At 37.7% G+C, this 19,954-nt stretch overlaps 2 protein-coding genes across 5 annotated transcripts; one reads left to right on the forward strand and one right to left on the reverse strand.

Moving 5' to 3' along the window:
* Nucleotides 1–1,226: 1,226 nt before the first annotated feature.
* Nucleotides 1,227–5,972, reverse strand: LOC123876307 (RNA-binding protein 41-like). Of its 2 annotated transcripts, none has more exons than XM_045922528.1 (6): nt 5,788–5,972; nt 5,408–5,683; nt 4,497–4,843; nt 3,906–4,129; nt 2,857–3,004; nt 1,227–2,493 (listed from the first exon to the last, which is right to left on the reverse strand). In XM_045922528.1, exons 1-6 carry the CDS (start codon nt 5,790–5,792, stop codon nt 2,375–2,377), a joined length of 1,119 nt encoding a protein of 372 aa, XP_045778484.1. In that variant the 5' UTR covers nt 5,793–5,972; the 3' UTR covers nt 1,227–2,374. The 2 variants fall into 2 exon arrangements, with proteins under 2 accessions (XP_045778484.1, XP_045778482.1); XM_045922526.1 differs by having other exon boundaries at nt 3,906–4,123; nt 4,488–4,843.
* A 429-nt stretch (nt 5,973–6,401) lies between these two features.
* Nucleotides 6,402–19,217, forward strand: LOC123876310 (ecto-NOX disulfide-thiol exchanger 2-like). Of its 3 annotated transcripts, XM_045922532.1 has the most exons (12): nt 6,402–6,938; nt 7,812–8,060; nt 9,562–9,594; nt 9,994–10,236; nt 11,133–11,407; nt 11,887–12,030; nt 13,276–13,459; nt 15,707–15,813; nt 18,212–18,316; nt 18,485–18,619; nt 18,752–19,122; nt 19,171–19,217. In XM_045922532.1, exons 1-11 carry the CDS (start codon nt 6,623–6,625, stop codon nt 19,115–19,117), a joined length of 2,157 nt encoding a protein of 718 aa, XP_045778488.1. In that variant the 5' UTR covers nt 6,402–6,622; the 3' UTR covers nt 19,118–19,122; nt 19,171–19,217. The 3 variants fall into 3 exon arrangements, with proteins under 3 accessions (XP_045778488.1, XP_045778487.1, XP_045778489.1); XM_045922531.1 differs by lacking the exon at nt 19,171–19,217 and having other exon boundaries at nt 18,752–19,146; XM_045922533.1 differs by lacking the exons at nt 9,562–9,594; nt 19,171–19,217 and having other exon boundaries at nt 6,403–6,938; nt 18,752–19,146.
* The last annotated feature ends 737 nt before the right edge of the window (nt 19,218–19,954 follow it).

Raw genomic sequence — 19,954 nt, forward strand, 5'->3', positions numbered from 1 at the left:
CCCGTTGCACTATTGTCGTACCTACTCCTAGCACAAGCCTGACGCTTAGTTGGAGAGGAAAGGGGAATATTAGTCATTTAACATGGCTAATATTCTTTCAAAAATAAATAAAAAATATAGATATTACTTGTTGGTTAGGTCACACTACACCATCGTACAAGAAATAACACTTATTTTTTTTTAATTCACATGGCGGCCATTTTGAAATTTTTAGGTTTTCACACCCGAAGGGTGCCAATGGGGCGCTATTACTAAGTTTCCGCCGCGATTTCCATCTGTCTGTCAGCGGGCTTTATCTCATGAACCGAATAGGTAGAGTTGAAATTTTCACAAAATGTGTATGTATTTCTATTGCCTCCAATAAAAATTTGAAAATGGTCATGAAAATTAGTGTTATTACTTGTACGGAACCTTTTGTGTACGAGTCCGACTCGCACTTAGCCGATTTTTATTAATAAAACGGAATACTGTTATTTCAATAAAGATATAGAGGAAGGACTGTATAGTATTTAGTGATATAGTGATTCCGAAAGATGGAAAGTATATAAGCTTGGGAAAAATCGGTAATTAAGGTGTATATACCTAATTATTGCAGTTTTGGTGGTGATAAATGACGTATTTTTACCAAAATTTTGTAGTAAGCTGTAAAAATCAATGACTTATCATGTATCAATGGTGTCTTATAAAATATTTTGCATGTATATTCCAGTTCATTTGATTCTAATGGTGCGTGCAGACTAATTAAAAAAAAACTCAATAAAACACTCAAAATCATTTATTTGTTCAAAGTAGCTACTATTGTACTCCTTTTGATGGTCAGATTTGTAAAATGATACAGTGGTGATAATTAATTACGTAAACTAAGCGACGAATTATTAATAACATTGTGTGTTATAAAACATTGTTTCATAACATTTCATTTCGTTATGTTCATTTATTTGTATAGATTGTACACCAGATGTTATGTTTATGGGTACAGTAACTATAATATGCCATAGAGTAGCATACAAAATAACTTCTTATTCAAATTCTACTATGTTTCTTGTTTTAGTCAGGTGGACCTGTTATTTCAAGAATGTTATAATTAATGTGCTCAGCCAACGTCAGACTCTGAAATATTTATAATAGTAGGGCCGATAATTTCGCCGACTTTTATTTTCTTTGTTTTTAGTTGACTTTTTGTAGGACGTCTGCGTTTCAATATTGCAATCTGTAGTTTTATTTTCGCCGGCAAAAAAAATCGGTAACCGATTGTCGGACGTTGGCGGCGATCACCTAAGTTATGTAACATGTTATATAATCTGGACGCACCTTCTATATTTTTTGTTTTAAACGTAAATGGCCAGCTCCTTATACACTTGCATGTATTAATTAAAAGTCCTACTTTTACCATAAAAATTCGTAAATAAAAAACACGGTTTTGTTAATCACATAGTTTATTTACAGGACATCTAGATTATTATCTAATTAGAATATATTAGTTTACTTAATTAATAAATAAAAATATGTATTTACTTATGAATACACTAAGGTGCAACGCACAGCTGTAGAGTGAAGTGGACCAGAAGCGCTTGATAAAGTTCGTTCCACACCTGCGCACGCGCACGATTCTTGCACACACCTCGCAACATAAGAGCATAATGTCGTGCATGTTCCAGAAATCACGGCGTGAGTTTTTGGGAGTTAGAACAAACATGATATAATACGCATTCGCGTCATAAACGTGTGCATAGAGTGATGCGTCCATAGGTATTCAATACGCGTAGTGTGCACGGTTCGTGCGCGTGCGCAGTTGTGAATCCTCCTTTACAACTCAAACTAAGCTTGATTTTACTTTGGAAGAACGACTGCAGCGCTACTTCTTTGAGGTTGAAATCAGAGCGCACTGACTTTGCTTAGACTTAAGTTTCAGTTAAAACGAGACCGATTTATGCCAGCGATATAACGCTGTCTCGTTTTAAGTCTTAAGTTTGATAAAACGAGACCGATTTATGCCAGCGATATAACGCTGTCTCGTTTTAAGTCTTAAGTTTGATAAAACGAGACCGATTTATGCCAGCGATATAACGCTGTCTCGTTTTAAGTCTTAAGTTTGATAAAACGAGACGGATATATGCCAGCGATATAACGCTGTCTCGTTTTAACAGTCTTAAGTTTGATAAAACGAGACCGATATATGCCAGCGATATAACGCTGTCTCGTTTTAACAGTCCTAAGTTTGAGCAAAGTCAAAGACCGATCTATAGAATTTAACCTTAGTGTTTTGATTTCAATAACCAATTAGGTACATCCTGTATGTCAAAGTATATGAAGGTCTGATGCGTTGGACTTAGAAATAAAAATTTATTTAAAAAAAAAAGTGATGTTTTTTTTTCTATCTATTCTCTTCCATTTGTATGCGGTTGCTGTTTCTGCCAAACTGCGCGATGATGGGTCGCCCTCCCATGATAGTACCATTAACCTCTTCTAATGCTTGTATGGCGAGATCTTCGCCTGTAATAATGAAAAAAAAAACCATTGTTATCTATTTAAAAAAAAATTGAGGTATTGATAGGTGTTCTTGAGAAATATATAGGTAATCCACAAAATTGACTAGCATTTTATGATAGTGGAGTAAATGACTTTTTTTTTATTCACTATAGGCAAGCGCTTGACCACAATTACACCTGATGGAAAGTGATGATGTGATCTAAGATGGGACGCGTTTACCTAGAAGGTGCCTATTCACTCTTGTTTTAAAGATACCGGGATTGTAATTGTCTTGTTATATGGCTTCACTGACTCCACTATAGTAAAAACATGCATACATATATTATGTAAGAAAAAAGTTTCATCAAAATAAGTATAGCAATTTACTTAGGAAGGTGACAAAGGCCTGTCCTCGCATGCGGCCGGCCATGAGCCGCAGCTCGACCGGGCCGCCGTTCTCCAAATGGAACTGGTTGAACAGCAGTGACAGCTGCTCTTGAGGTACTGACGGAGATATGTTCTTGAGGAATAGGACCTGCAACAACAAATTTTAGATCTGAAGAGCTGTTTGACCTCACTCCACTCTCCTTTTTCTACAACCGCACCGCACGCCACCGCAAGAAATTTACCCTCAGTATCTTACTAGGTGCCTTATATCTCATCATCCCAGCCCACTCAGAATGATTGGGTTTAGGCCATAGCATGCATGCATAGCATTACAAGGATATAAATGATCAATGGGATCCACTCAATGACGGGTGGGCATCGTTGGTTCAGGAGTTACTGAGGTACGCGGGGAGCATTGAATGAACAGGATCATTCAGTGCTCTCAGCGTACATACATTCAAAATTTAAAATCTTTTATTGTATCATATTTTGTTCTATCTTCACCTTTTTTTTTCTTTTCTTTTTGTATTTGTATAATAATTAATCATCTAGTTCGTGTAAGTGCCGTTCAATTAGATGTAAAATAAATAAATAAATAAATAAATCAGCATGCAGGTTTTCTCACGATGTTTTCCTTCACTGTTAAAGCAAGTGATATTGACTAATTGCCTAAAACTAATATACTTCGAAAAATTAGAGGCGCATGCTTGGTTTAAACCCCAGAACTACCTGAATAGATTCACCGGCTCAACCATTAGGCTACTATAACTGCTTTTAAAAGGGAAGTTACTGATATAAAAAGTAATTACTAATACCTTAGCTATGACTTAGGCGCGTTTCGAACCCTTGTAGCTTTAGTTTGGAGTTAATATAATTCATTATCACCACTACATCATGGTTTGACAATCATTAAGTGTACAATAGTACCCAATTTGAATAAATGACTGACTTTGGATTTGGGGTTCTTAAATGTTCAAGTCCCTAAATCTGTTTATAGTCCAAGGACGCATCTGAAGGTAGAAGACGTAGAGAGAGAGAAAAAAGCTTACTTTGGAAGGTATCCCAGGTTCATAGTCTTTAAACCTGTCAATTTTCTTGATATCATCCAAGCTCATCTTGGTACCCTCGAGAAGCTGCTCTTCTGCAGCGTTGACTGGCATCACAATATCCACCGCTCTAAACTCCTGGGCTTCTTCCTGATGCTGTACAGGTTCTAACCTGACTATTTTGTCATCCTTTATTGTGTACATTGTCCGTTTCTTAGGCCCTAGAAATAAAATCATACCTTTTTAGGTCCTAAGTGTAAAAAATAAATATGAAATAATTTCTTTATCTGCTTGAAAATTTCTATTTTTCGGTGTAATAAAGCTTCAATAATAATACAAATAATAATTTTAATTAAGTAACTAATTTTGACTAAATATGTGCCATCCTTTTTTAGCAATATTAAAAAGAAAAAATGCAGATACTCTTTTAGTTTAGTGATAGATATCAGAAACAACTCCAATGGCTACTTTTTATTCTGGAACATTAAAGTTCCAATGGGAAAGTCCACGCGGACGGCATCATCCACTTATTCAGAGATATTAAAATATATTAACAAGAGAGATAGAGATATTAACAATCCTTACCTATAGTATTATCATTACTAGATTGTGAAGGTCGAACTTTCTCTGGCAATTCCTTAACATCCCATAGACTGCCTGGTTTAACTTGAGACGGTCCTGCTATAGGGTCAATACCTGGATCCTTTTGTTGCAACATTAACTTCTCTTTTTTACGTTCAAGCCGTCTTAGTATTTTCCGTCTTTTGGTTATTGGTATAATGTTGTCATTCTTTAAGTGACCAAATAGATCTTCTTCTATTTCTTTGAGTTCGTTCATAGGATGCCCCGGAGCGTAGAATTTTGATGGTTTGTGTATTCTACTGATTGTTTCATTTTGTTGAGCGGTGGATGTGCTTGGTGTGTCAATGGAAGATTTGGAGCTAGAAAGTTTTAGGATATTTTAATAATATAAGATCACACTTCACACTATCACACTAATATCACATTAATCACACTAATATTATAAAGGCAACAGTTTGTGTGTTGTTTGTTACTCCTTCACACAAAAACTACTGGACAGATTTGGCTGAAATTTGGAATGGATAGATAATATCCTGGATTAGCACATAGGCTACTTTTTATCCTGGAAAATCAAAGAGTTCCCACAGGATTTTGAAAAACCTAAATCCACGCGGGCGAAGTCGCGGGCATCGGCTAGTAGGGTATAAAAGCTTAGTGGTTAAGAAAGACATCAGTCTCCTATTTAGGTGGTCTGGGGTTTGATTCCAGAACACACTTCTTACTTTCAAATCAATGTGTGTTTTTAAGGAATTAAATAAATGCACACAACACATGCATTGGTTGGAAGGAAAAAATAGCACGACAGGATTCTGTAACTGTACTTATACTGTAATTATACTATAGTTATAGTTTTTTATAGTAACTGTAGTTATTTTTGATACCCAAAAGGTACTGTAGGTTGAACCATAGACCCATTTACTTACCTTCCGGCTACATTTTGTGAATCATTAATCTTATTATACAAGGCCTTCAGCTTTGTCTTCAATATACTTGACTCGATCTTATTACGCTGTTCTAAGAGACCTGCCTCGTTTTCTTGGTACAATTTTATCTCTTCATTGGATAGACCAATCTTCTTTAAATATTCTAAATGCTGTATATCAGTTTCAACTTTCCGGAATTCCTCGACTGTGGACAATCCATAATTCGTAAACGGTAATACTTCTGTTGTCTTCTGAAACTCCTTGGGCATTTCAGAACTAGAAACAGGAATTGACATGAAATAAAAATTGAAAACAATTGGTGCAACTGAAAACATCACAAATCCTTGTCTTATTAAATAAATTATGTATGAACTACACACCACATATTAAAGGTTTTTGCAATCTACAGCAACAAGTAAGTAAGTATTCACAATGGATACTGAATATCAGTACAAATAGCCATTTAATCACTTATTTTTTTGAAAAATGGTAAAACAGAAGAAAAGAAAGCCTCTGTTTTTGTCAGTTTTTGTCTTTTTTTCAGCACTCAGATCATGGACCACCTCTGAGTTCTGACCTCGGGCAGTACAATTTTTCCTTCAAATGGAACAAAAATGTGTTTTTGTCTTTATCACTCTTCAGAGCTTTTCATATACTTAGCTTGCGCTAACAAGGTATTATTATTTTGATGTCAAGCCTATCTTGATTCTTCGTCTGAGTGATTTTTTTTATTAACTGGTTTGACATCTCTGGATTCTAGTCCGAGTGAACTCCCGTGAATTTTACAGAGTTTGTGCACTCATTCAGATCTGTATTCGGTTCGTTTCCGTGATTCGTGAAAATGCGATTCGAAGCGTAATTTCGTATTTTGACAGATCCGTCAAATCACAAATGAGTGCACAAACGCCCTTTGTGTAAAGCCAGAGTCCAGACGAGAGAAAAAAAAATTAACTGTGTGAAGCCTAGGAATATATTGCCATTCGTGGTCTGTGTACATTGCTGAAAGGGATAAAATCAACATCGAATCATCTAGGAATACATACATTGATTCAAATATGAAATATTCCTTATGTTGAAAACAAAAAGCTGAAGCATAGGTATATTCATAGAGTATATAGGGCTTTGGCTTGTTTGCCTTGGTAGTTGGCATCTGCACTGCCAGCCATATGGCATATTGTTGACTTGTGACGTGGTTGTGGCTAAAAACTTGTAAAAATGAATAGCTGGGGCAACGATGCGTACACCATGGGGATGCAAATGAATCCAATGATGGGTATGATGATGGATAACATGAACGCCCCGCCAATGAATCCACCACCGCCTGTACCTTTACCTCTGATCGGGCCCATGATCCCCGATGTCATGCATGTGGAAACACAGGACCTCACCATTACCAACGAGGAGTCTCAGGATAACCAAGCGAGTGACGTAACGAGCTCGCAGAATCAACGGCGGCGTTCCCGAGAGAGAGCTAACTATAATAATAATCGTCGGGATAACCGCGATAAGGACCAAGGAAAAAATGTAACAGGTATGCACAATACAACTTGCCCTTATCCCATGCTGTGGGGTCGGCACAACATGTCTTCTTCCACTCACTCCCGTCGTATGATGGTGTTAGATGCCTGTAGTAGATACTCTTGACGATTCAAAAGTACTTGTAAAAGTCTAAACTCTAATTGAATGAAAATATTTTGAATTTGAATATGTCATCTCATTATCCAGTATCCATCCTTTTTCCATGCATAATCCTCTTTCACATTCACATTTTCTTTGGTTTCCTTCCATCTGGGCAAACAACTTAAGTATTTTATTTATACTATATTTCACCTTGGAAGTATCAGAAAAGTTTGACAAGCAACTAGTACTTAGGTGCTTTCTATAGATTGTATTCCAGCAAAATACAATTATTGCACGATCATCCAAAAAAGGAGTGTAATGTTTTCAGGGCTTATGTATGTTTGTATGTGAGTTTCTTTATTCCACCATAACTGTTTGAACAGAATTGTACGTATGGGGTATCATTAGAACCCTTACATCATCCTGAGTGACAGTTGCAATAATTTTTTGGGAAAAAATACATCTTAGTTCTATTGAAAAAAAGTTCTGTTATTTTGACTTATAACCTACATGCTGCTTCGCTAAATTAGTGTTCAACAATGAATGAAGGCCACCAAGCTTATTTGACATTGCTTGGTTCTACATTGCTGCTTCACCGAGTCAAATGATGTTTCATAGAAAACCTTCAATTGATTGAAAATAAAGGTCAAATGAGCTCAGTGGCATTGAACACTAAGTTAGTAAGTGAATCACTCCGATGATGCAGTGCAAACTGCAGTTGAATTTTTGAAAACTTTTTAGAAATGAAAAAGTTCTTACTAATGTATTGCTCTTTATTTTCTAGATCGTGGACGCAGCCACCGCTCAAGGTCACGAGAGCGTCACGAGCGACCTAGCAGGTTCAGTGACAGACACGACCGAAATGACAAAAACAGGAATGACAGGGTCAGGACTGAGCGTAAGTCCAAATGGGACAGCAGTCCAAGTGAGAAAGGCTTACTGCCCATCCCATCTATGCCGACCATGTCAGCTCAAGGGCAGGTGATGCCGATGGCGAGTATGAATCCGACCATGAATATGGGAATGATGTCAGGTACACCCTTCAAATATTTAGTTGATAGTGTTGCATGCAAATAGCAAATATTTTTAACCCCCAACCCAAAAAGAGGGTTGTTATAAGTTTGACGTGTGTATCTGTCTGTGGCATCGTAGCTCCTAAACTAATGAACAGATTTTAATTTAGTTTTTTTGATGTGACAACGTCTTATAATTCGATAGAGCCGGCTGCACGCACGAAAAAACATGACTCATGCGGCGTTAGCTCGCTCTGAGGCGTTTCATATAAAGCTTGAAGTGCAAGCGAGAGCGCGGAACGAGAGACAAAGAAGCACAATCGGCCTTTGTTGTCACGTTCAACTATCGTCAGTAAACCGACTTTACAGACAACCAATTTTTTTTTGTTTAAAGGTGGCTTGATTTAGAGTGTTCTTAACTATAATCCAAGAAAATCGGTTCAGCCGTTTGAAAGTTATCAGCTGTTTTTTAGTTACTGTAACCTTCACTTGTCGGGGGTGTTATAAATTTTTAATTTACACTTGTGTCATATGCGACTAGCAATAGAAGGCATGCTGTCAGGTGTCTGGTTTGGAGTACACCAATCAACCAGAAGTTATCAATTTGTTCTTCTATACTAATATTATAAAGAGGAAACCTTTGTATTTTTGTATGTTTGTATTGAATAGGCTCAAAAACTACTGGACCGATTTCAAAATTTCTTTTACCATTACTTAGAGGGATTCTTCCGAATCCGTATAGGCTATATTTTATCCCGGAAAATAGATAGGATTTTTCGTGGTAGTGAAAATTGTGTAGTAAGGCGTCGAAAAAACTGCCGTACGTTAACGATTCTCGCGAACGCTGCCTAAATGGTTAGAGATGTATGGTTGACTTCTATAGAAAAGTTGTAGAACTCAATAATGCCTACAAAAAAGTCCGCGATAGTATAAACCAAACATTTATATTTTAGCCATTATAACCACTTTTCCATTAGTTTTACGATAAATTATAACTTTGACTTGCACCCGTGCGAAGCCGGGGCGGGCTGCTAGTATTATCTAAATGTTTACTTGATTGTGAGTTGGAATCTTTTTGAGAAAATATTGTGTCCAATTGATTTTGGTGTAGTTTGCAGTGTTCACACTGAACTTAGCAATCTGTACTCTTTTATAAGTGTGCAAGTATTCTGTTCTCTTTTTAATTACTGATTTGATGGTGATAGGTACTGAGATTATGGTTGTATGATGATTATTTTATTCTGCTCAATGCTTAGCTAGACTAATATAAAATGACAGGTCTACATGTATTGCTATCCCTTTCATAATGCTCCCTGTGGAAAGGGATAGCACCTTTCAATTTAGTTTAGACTTTAGACATTTTGTATTGAATCAGTGTTTGCATTCACTACTTATGGATACTTTTAATCTTGGGAAAGTAAAGGGCGTAGGATTTTTAACTGGCAATTAGTATTAAAGATATTATGTGCTGCGAGATATGCAATAAAGTTTAGTGAGCACATATTTCTGTTTCCAATTTAGCTGAATGGCCAGAGAATGGGGATTCTTACCAAGGTTAGTTGCATACTTATTTAATAAATCCGAATGTGTCATTTGATATTTATATGTACTCCTTAAGCATTCAACTACCCTTCATATTACTATCTCAAGAAAACTACTCTTGTGATTAATAGGAAGGAGTCACAACCCTCAACAAGGAATATGGTGCAGAGAGAGGAGGTTAAAGTACATACAACATAATATACAAAAAAAATAATTGCAGATTGGTGCAGAGTCCTTGAAAAAATCTGTGTTTTGTACACATTATCAACAAAAATCCAGTAAAATACATTACACATGAAAAAAAATGGGCTGAGTAATAACCACCTCCTTTTTGGAAATCGGTTAAAATATGTTAATCTTGTTAGAATTTCTAGGACCAAAAGTATTTACAAAGCAATTTCCTTGTTCTAGGCATGATGCAATACCCCGGTACCAATATGATGAATAGCAACATGATGTTGAATAACATGATGCCCGCCACCAACATGGATGGGGGGCAACAGATGATGATGTCCAACATGAACATGATGCCCAACATGATGACCAATATGATGGACCAGAATATGATGATGATGAATCAGGGCATGATGCAGCCGTTGATGCCTAACCAACCTGTGTTCATGAACTGTGGGGCTTTGCTGCCACCTATACCAGGTAAATCTTGATTCTACAATCCATACTGTTTGTTTATCAATCACACTATCACACTAATATTATAAAGGAGAAAGTTTGTATGTTTGTATGTGTGTGTGTGTGTGTGTGTGTGTGTGTGTGTGTGTGTGTGTGTGTGATAGATTTTTCTCAAATTTAGAATGGAGATAGATTATACCCTGGATTAGCACATAGGCTACTTTTTATCCCGGAAAATCAAAGAGTTCCCATGGGAATTTTAAAAAACCTACACCCACGCGAACGAAGTCGCGGGTATCAGCTAGTGGCCTATATTTCATGAATCGTAATACATAGAGAGTTGAAAGCGCTCCGAGCTTTCAACCCTCTACCTATTACAGTGTTTTTATATTGTCGCTATGACAACAAATATTAAAAATTTCAAAGTAATTATTACAATGGTATGGAACCCGTATGTGACTCCGACTCGCCCTTGACTGGTTTTTTTTTTAAATAAACTATACAAGCTGTAAAGCAAAGTTAAAGAAAACTTTTACCGCTTTTACCGCCATAGCAAAAAAAAAATTTTTTTGTAGACCCCGACTTTTTTTCATGTAATATCCGTTAGGTCATTTTTTTTCGTATAAAATGTAGCCTATGTCATCCAGACCTTTACGACGAATCGATTGACACCTCATTCATCTAAATTGGCCCAGTAGTTTAGGCGCGACGGTGGAACAGACAGAATCTGGATACAACATACACTCATACATACATACATGCATACATACATAGACTGCTAAAATCATAACCCTTCTTTTTGGCTTTGCCCCAATCAGGTAAAAAATAACTATGCACTCAGAAATTTCTGGACCAATTCCCAAACTTATTTATCGTTCTTTGGACCAATTTCCAATTTTTTTTATTGTTCTTGTCCTCAGGTACTCAGACACCTCAAAGGCGTGACCGTCCAAAAGGTTGTCGCACAATATTCGTCGGTGGCCTGCCACCCAACATAACATCAGATGCTCTCAGTGAAATGTTCCAACGCTATGGCAACATTCAAGACATCAAATCACCCAAGAACGGAGTGTATTACATTCGTTTTGAACGTATGGAAAGTGTGGACAGTTCGTTCGTTCTATCTGGGTACAGATTCAAGTTTCATGACCAAGCAGAGAATGAGGCTTCCACTATGTTCATTGACTATGCTTTGGTGAGTTTTTTTATAGTAACTAAGTAAAAAAAAATAAAAAAAATGTGTATTTTTAAAAGTTCGCAATGTATTTCAAATAATACATCCGACTGCCGCTAGAGGTCAACGAACGTTGCGTAGATAAGTGCCGCGGAGCCAATGCCTCGTCATAGGCAAAACTAAAGTGGCAATGGGCAGGGCCACATAGTTCGAGAAACCGATAGACAACGATAGATAGACGATAGATAGATAGAATGGTGACCTCGCATTGGATAGGGCAGTGTAAGAAGAGCCCCCAATAGGTAAACGGACTACATCAGGCGAGTCACAGAGAGCCGCTGGATTCAGGCGGCGCAAGACCGTGGCGTGTGGAAGTCCCTACAAGAGACCTATGTCCAACAGTGGACGCCTATCAGTTGATGATGATGGTTGGCTTGTGTTTAGGTAGTATAATAAAAGTGCTAAGTTTTCGCTAGTGTTAATTACACCCTATATTTCAGAACCGTGACGATCAAAGCGAGTATGAGAAATCGCAACGCAAGCGGGAGCCCACCCCGCCCCGTATAGAACCTTTCACACCAAACAACTTAACGGTCATCGCTGAGAAAATCAAGAGTGAAACTGACTTCGCTGAGGCTGCGCCTGTAAGTATTATCTATACATATAATAAAATTGTAGAAAAGTGGTGTCTGTACAGTGGAAATATATAAAAAAAGTAGCAGGGGTTGTTATTATATCGATGCCGAACCCGAAATTGGAATTAATTTTTTTTTTGTCTGTTTGTCTGTGTGTTTGTGCATGCTAATATCAGAAACGGCTTATTCGATTTAGATACGGGTTTCACTAATATATTGTAGTAAGCTTCACTTAACATTTAGTGTTTATTTCATGCCAATCGGTTCATAAATAAAAAAGTTATGTCAATGTAAAGAATCACGGCGAACATTTTTAACGTACAGAGTATATGCTGTCCGAAAAGTCACTATTCCACGCGAACGAAGTCGCGGGCACAGCTAGTCTATACATATAAACAGTAAAACAGTCGCTTCCCGCCATCTGCCCTTCTGTACGCTAATATCTTTTAAACAACATTGATCTGTGCAAACCCAGAGCGGCTCGCTAGTTTCTAATGTATATTTTTTGAAATAAGTTGTAGTAAATTAATGGCAGCCTCAAAATAGCTGTTCTATTTGGCGACCACTTTAAGTTTGTCTAAAAAAGAGTTTTCAAATCGCGTGAGAACGAAGTAACGTGTTTACACGACAAAAAGAGGTCTTACTTAGGTGTGAACTTTAGGCAGCTGCGCTATGCAAGCTGAATTGCATTAGAGTTGCTATTTATTTAAACACTAGCTGTGCCCGCGACTTCGTTCGCGTGGAATAGTGACTTTTCAGGCAGCATCAGGCGCGAGGCGTGTAGTACGTACTGTGTACGTTAAAAATGTTCGCCGTGATTCTTTAAATTGACATAACTTTTTTATTTATGAACCGATTGACATGAAATAAACACTAAATGTTAAGTGAAGCTTACTATAATATATTAGTGAAAACCGTATCTAAATCGAATAAGCCGTTTCTGATATTAGCGTGCACAAACACACACAAACAGACAAAAAAAATATTAATTACAATTTCGGGTTCGGTATCGATATAATAACAACCCCTGCTACTTTATTTTAATATATTTCCATTGTACAGACACCACTTTTCTACAATTTTATTATATGTATTTAAACATCATTGTCTTCTATTCCTAGAATGTTACTAGCAAACATTCTGTGGTTTTACCTCGAAAATTAAATTCATCATCATGATGACTAACCCATCGCCGGCATACTACTGAGCACGGTAGGATTACTTGCAGGATTAAATTGTTTAATTTATTTCCAGACTCTAGCAGGTTGGTTGGAGCGTGGCGAATGCAACAAGAAATTCGCCAACCAATTCTACTCACTGATCCAAGCCAGCAACAACCAGATACGGAGACTGTTCAATGAGAAGATGCAACTTGACGAAGATTTCCAGAACATGAAGAGCTCTATCAGAGACAAGTTTGCACATGTCGTGACTCAATGTAAGTTTAGATGTAATTTTGTAAGTGAAGCTATACTTTTGATCTAAGGCACGCCGAATATGCAGAAGGATGAAGAGATGAACCAAAATTAAGCCGGACTCAGACTTGCTTCATACACAATGTCTCTACTTCTACATCTGTCAACGTATTGGTTGCCCGCCGTGATAGCAACAATTGATTGAAGAACAGCAGCCTTGGAGTTTTTCCATTTCTTAGTTTCCTTTTAGCATCTTAGGCACAACACACACTGGCAGAGCCGAGACGCTGTGACTCTTTTTATAACCTGCAGCTAATTCAAGCGCGCCTCCTCCCTAATTCTTTTTAAGTATACCATTTTCAATGGAATGCAAGCAGAAGATAAAGCTGGATTAAAGCATCATCCAAACCTGCGCGACCTATGTGACTACGAGGCGGGAACGTCAGCCGCGCAGTGGTCGCCTCGATGTACACCTACGTGACTACCTATACCTGCACGTATAGATTCCGTCGTGGATCCTGCATCGTGTCCCACATTCTGCGTTCATGACGTTAGGTGTGGCCCTAGCTTTAGGTGGCTAACACAAATACTACACTTCACGGCAGCACTCCAATGCGATTGACGTGTCAGCAGCATGAGTCGGTCGCATAAGGCGCGCTGAAGTAATGCAGATGACGTTAGCAGAGCTTGGCCTTCTGGAGTTAGCTTGGATGCCCTGTGTGACGCCCACGGCAGGGTGGATGCTTCAAACAACAGACCATATCGGAATTCAGCTGCAATACTAAGAATGCAATTCAAAATAAGAATAGGAATGCCATGTTTTAAGTAGGTATATGGAAATAGTAATTTTTTAAGTGACAAATATTGAAAGATAAAAGTCATTGACTTTCCTATTATTACTTTGAACGAATTTTATCATACTACAAACTTTCTTCAGAAAATCAACCTCAGCACCAAGAGTATGTCCACACCTGATCTGTTCCCAGTCATGTAGACTGGCTGCAAGTTGGCTGGCCGGTAGTCTCAACGCAATAATTATGACACGGCCGGTCTGACAGAAACGAGATACCATGGTAACAATGTTAGCAACCGGGGTAATCGTTGATTCGCTATTACCGCGTGTGTTCAAGAGACCTATGCCCAGCAGTGGAGTCTATTGATGACGATGATCGTGATTCGTGACCGGTAAGTATGGACATATTACAGATACACCGTGCACCGATCATCAAATCATCATCAGCGTCCAAACTCGAGAGAAATGCAGTCGGTCGATCGTGTTTGTCGAAAAGATCAGGTGTGGATACTATGAAGCTGTGTGTGCACAGGAACTTTTCGATCTTGTCCCCCCTTCACCATTTTACCACCGAACCGCAAGACGTCGGGCGAGTTTCCATCCTTATGTCGTCGACATTCCATCTACACGCACGAAACGTTTTGCGTTTTCATTCCTCATACGCATGGCTAAGGTTTGGAATACTCTCCCGCGATCTGTGTTTCCTTCCAATTACAATCCGGGTATCTTTAAAACAAGAGTGAATAGGCACCTTCTAGGTAAGCGCGTCCCATCTTAGACCACATCATCACTTTCCATCAGGTGTGATTGTGGTCAAGCGCTTGCCTATAGTGAATAAAAAAAAAAAAAAAGCTGATATGACTTTGCTAAGGGTGGTAAATGACTTAAAATTAGGCCTGGTTACAGTTTCGGTACACGCCTGGTCTGCAGGGAAGTCAAGTGCGAATAATTCCTACCATCGTACAAAAACTAACACTTTTTTTTTGTGATGTTCAAATTCAGTTTTCGGATTTTTCCCTTGGTAAGACATTGCTACCTGCCAAGTTTCATGATTTTAGGTCAACGGGAGTATCCTGGTTTATTTACGTACCTGATTTAAGTACGTACGTAGTAGTAAAAAAATATATAATATAATATAAACCAATCAGGTGCACCCGCCATTCGCAAACGAATTGCCTCGTTATTCAAGATATTTGGCGTGAACTGTATAAAGTTGATAAATCTATTAATGATTTTTTTTAATGCTTTCTCTTTGGCATACTTATGAACCATTTCGATCTCAACCGCTGGGCCACAGCTTTGGACGATGCAATTATATATCAGGACCAGTAATAGTGCGTTTTTCTATACGTTTAGTTTTGGTTGTAAACCGCATAAGCTGCTGAATATTGAAGAAAGCCGTGGCCCCGTGGTAGAAGTTTCTTTAACAGCGTCTTCAAAGTACGCTGCTAACAATCGAGTTTTTCCTCCACAACAGTCGAGCAGGTAGCGAAAATTTTGTCCGCCGCGAAACATCAGCGGGTCTCCGACCACTTCACCAAGCAGCAACGCCGGAACATCGAGATGTGGCTCAAAATGACCGAGGTACCGTATACATGGGCATACAATGATGTTACCTACCTTTTATAGCTTTTAATCTACGTGGTATTTTGAAATATCTAGATAAAAGATGGCGGAATCAAACAGCTGTTCTGTTTGGCGGCCACACCACTCGAAAAAATGTGGATTTATGTCGCGCCTAACGAACTTTGCTATATAGTAAAATTAAGGTGTAAAGTCCACAAAACGGCATTTAAAAAAATTCGTGAAACCGATCGTAAAAGCGTTTGAATAAAATTGGATTTTAAAGATATTTTCTCTTAAGGATAAGGATTTATATCCTATAAGGATTTGTTTTGAAGTAAGCAATTATTTGATATCAGAAGGTAACATCATTGTCGCTGGGGCAAAAATTTATTATTGAAAGTAACAATTTTTGTTATTTTCAAAAATAATCACTAATTACATTCGGTATTGGGTTTGCTGGGTTACGTATTTTTAATACAACGAAGTATATTTAGCCGAACACCGAAGTGGTAAGTACATTAGAATAAAAATAGCTTCAATTTAAGCCGCCAATGATCGTGATTTGAAACATCCGGCGAAACGGGACTACAATTTGGGGCATCCGTTGCAACTAAATGACAAAAGACCGATCATTAAGGTACGTAACACTCTAAACTATATTGCAATGCAATGTGTCAACAACTTCGCGTCGAAAAGAGATGATAGAAACAGCAAATCGGAGTATGGAGTGTTAGAAGATGCAAACGGAATCCTTTGAAGAAAACGCGAGAAGAAAATCTTCGCGGCCCCTGCAGCATATTGGATTTATACTTCTCCGGCATAGATTTTAATCCCTAAATCAGCACAAGCTATATTTCAAGCATATTAAAATCTGCAGTATTAATAGTGCAGTTTCGTTTGATGAATCTCTCGGTCCAGCTAGGGTATGTTTAGCTTCGGTAATGCAGTATGGAGTCCCCAAGAGAACAAACATCAAGGCAGGTGCGGTGGCATTCCTCGACCAAGAACAACGTTCACCTTCGAGTTGCAACGCTAGCATCGAAGAATCCGATGCTTTATCATCAATCAACCACGAACAACTGAAACCTTCAAGTTTCGATACAGGATAATCAATGAAATTGCACTATTCATACTGCCGATTTTTTTATTTAATAAAGACTTCAATACTATCCTAATAATATTGCCTAAATAGAAACAAACAGGTATCCAGTAAGTACAAATAGGTCTTCAAATAAGGAGGTCTTCATTGGTGAGATTCAATGTGGCTACATGTGAAGTGTGAGTATTATTGCATGATATAAGATATTATTTGCTCCTGAGTGCTGATGCAACAGATATGTAACAGAATTGGTCATTGTAAAGGTAAGGAGTACAACAATCTGTTAAAATGGTTTCCGTTCGCAAATTCTTAAAATTGTAATCAATGAAAACGTAAATCCACTTTGCTGACTAATGTTACATTATTGGCTCAAAGATACTTTTAGCAAGAGTACCATAAATTCAGAAAGTTAGTAAAAATATACGTGATGATACGCTCAATAGATTATTGCCAATGGTTTAATTTGTGTCCTCAACAATGGTGGGATGCAAGAAGACATTATGCAAGCCTTCGCATCGCGCAGTCCAGCCTTCGCTTCACATAGTCTTCAGTACTTCGGGCCTCATATAATCTGATTCAGAAGATTTTAGAGTGCTTCGTGGAGTGTTTATGCAGCAAACGGAATAGCCACATGTTTTGCGAGCCTTTGAGCTGTTTGCCATTTTGAGGATGCAAATTTCTGTTGCGTTCGGTATTTTACTGTTATTACCAAACTTTTTGGCCGCTCTGAAGTTAAAAGTTGAGTATGGTACGTGAATGCAGAAACAGGCGTATCGAAGAATTCTTCGTTCTTTGGAAATCATCGTGTATGAAAACTCAGCGACGACCAACTAAAGGTGGATACATACTTTTGTACCGTGGGTCGTGTTAAGTCAAATCATTGATCTTTCTATATGCTAAAAATACCCGTTGTCTAAAAGAGCGTAACGTTGTGTTTCAAGAGTATTATGTATATGTTTTTGCCTTAATTCCACCGGTCATAAAGTTTGGTGCGAACTTGTTTTTAAATAATTTTGCTAGTCGGATTTTACATACATTTTAATAGATTGTTACAATTTGTTTGGGTTACTGTAGTTTCAAGTGTCCTATATATATAAACAATTTGATCTCTTCCTGTATGAGACAAATTGTGGGTCTACCCGCAAACTTAAGTTTGGTAAAATTTACGAAGAAACACTAGGTCTTCATAATATACTGCGAAAACTGAGGTTCTTAAGATACAAATTGGCACAAATTCAAAGTTGTAGTTTCCTAGAGAAGTCCTGATTCAAAATGTTTTTTTCTAGCCAGTAGTACTACAGTAACATTTTATTTCAGGAGGTGGATAATATAAGAGAAGAATTTAATGCCATTTTCGATGAAGAGGAGGTTGAAAAACCAAACAAGAATTCGGTATCTCTGGAGAAATATGAAGAATTGAAGGCAAATATCTTAACACATTTTTTTAAATCTTTTATTTATGTATGGAAAAAATATTCACTCTAATTCTAATACCCCTTTATAAAAGGGACTAACGTGTTAGCCTTACGTCAATAAAAACAAGATGATTTAGTTAAGCTGAAGCATAATATAAAACTATTATCATTACAGAAAGAAAACGAGAACCTAACATATGAGTTGGAAGGATACAAGAACGAAGCATATCTCGCCAAAGACGAAGCGGAGAGAAAGTTCGAGAAGTTCAAGGCGCATTTCATCGCTCAACAAGCGTTGCAACAAAAATCGGTAAACACCACACCCTACTTTGACCATTTTCGAAAATGAACAGTTTTTCTAAGTTCTTTTGGTCCTTCGAGCCGGTTCTAAGTTCTGGTCCTTCGAGCCGGGCGTGTAACTTATCCGTCTCTTTTATTACAGGTATTCCCACCATTGCCGCAACAAAAGATAGAGCCTCCTCTACCACCATCAAGCGCTAAACCATTACCACCACCACCAACCCCAGATGATGATAAAGTCATGATATCTGGACCATCAGTGCCACCAACCGAAGCCAAACTTATATCGATCCTCACATCTTTCCTCATGGTTCACCCATTAGGAGCATCCTTAGATTACTTGGTGTCATATGTTAGGTCTATGACTCCAAATGTGACTCAAGCGACCGTACTGTCGACTTTGCAGAAGTATGGAGACATCTTCAACTGTGAAACGACTGGTGTTGGGGCGTGCATTGAGCATAGATGGTACTTTGTGACGTTTGATATAATTAAGAGAGAAAAGTAACTTGCCAAGTAGTTTGTTATGTTTGACATGATGAAGAGAGAAAAATAACTTGAGAAATTTAGTTATAATGTCTGTGTGTATAATTATGATGTTATTGGAATAAAATAAATAGTTAATAAGGTAATAAAAGTTTTATTTTCCAAAATTCCTAATAAACTTAATTTAACAGCTTGAAAAATGTTCAATTTTTGAAACTTATTTCAATTTAAAACTCAAACCTCGTGACTTTAGTCAGCAGTCTTGAGCATTGTTTTTTTTTTGTTTAAATCATGGATGAATGATTACAAAATATCTGGAAGAATTATTACTTCCTACATCCTTGGGAGACCCACTAAAATTTTAAGTTGGTTTAAAATTCATTTTCCGTCCCTTTTTATCAATATTAAAAAGAAAAAGATGTAGATATTAGTCTAAAGTCTAGACCAAGACATCAGAATCGACGCCACTGGCAAGTTCATATTTTTTGAAATCCGGCTAACAGCTGGTTGGCGCTGTTTCCGAATGCTTCTTCATGCAGAGGACTATGGATCAATGAATCAGCTTAGCATACATATTCGGTTTTCTATGCGTAACTGAAAACGTTACGTGATACGTCTCATACACAGCGTACGTACCATGTGGGGCATTTTACTTTCCTTGGTACCTTTCTATTTGAGTTGTGTACATGTAGTACCAGAGACCATTACTTCCTCATTGATATGTAGAAGTAGGGGATAACATGTGCAAAGAAACGCGTCATGAAAGTAGAAAAATTGGGTGGTTACTTTGCTCATTCTAGATGTCACCTATCGAACTATACACAACAGGCTTGAATGCAATTCAAAACCTCGCGGATGC

This window comes from Maniola jurtina, chromosome 21 (assembly GCF_905333055.1).
Source record: "Maniola jurtina chromosome 21, ilManJurt1.1, whole genome shotgun sequence".
Lineage (NCBI taxonomy): Eukaryota > Metazoa > Arthropoda > Insecta > Lepidoptera > Nymphalidae > Maniola > Maniola jurtina.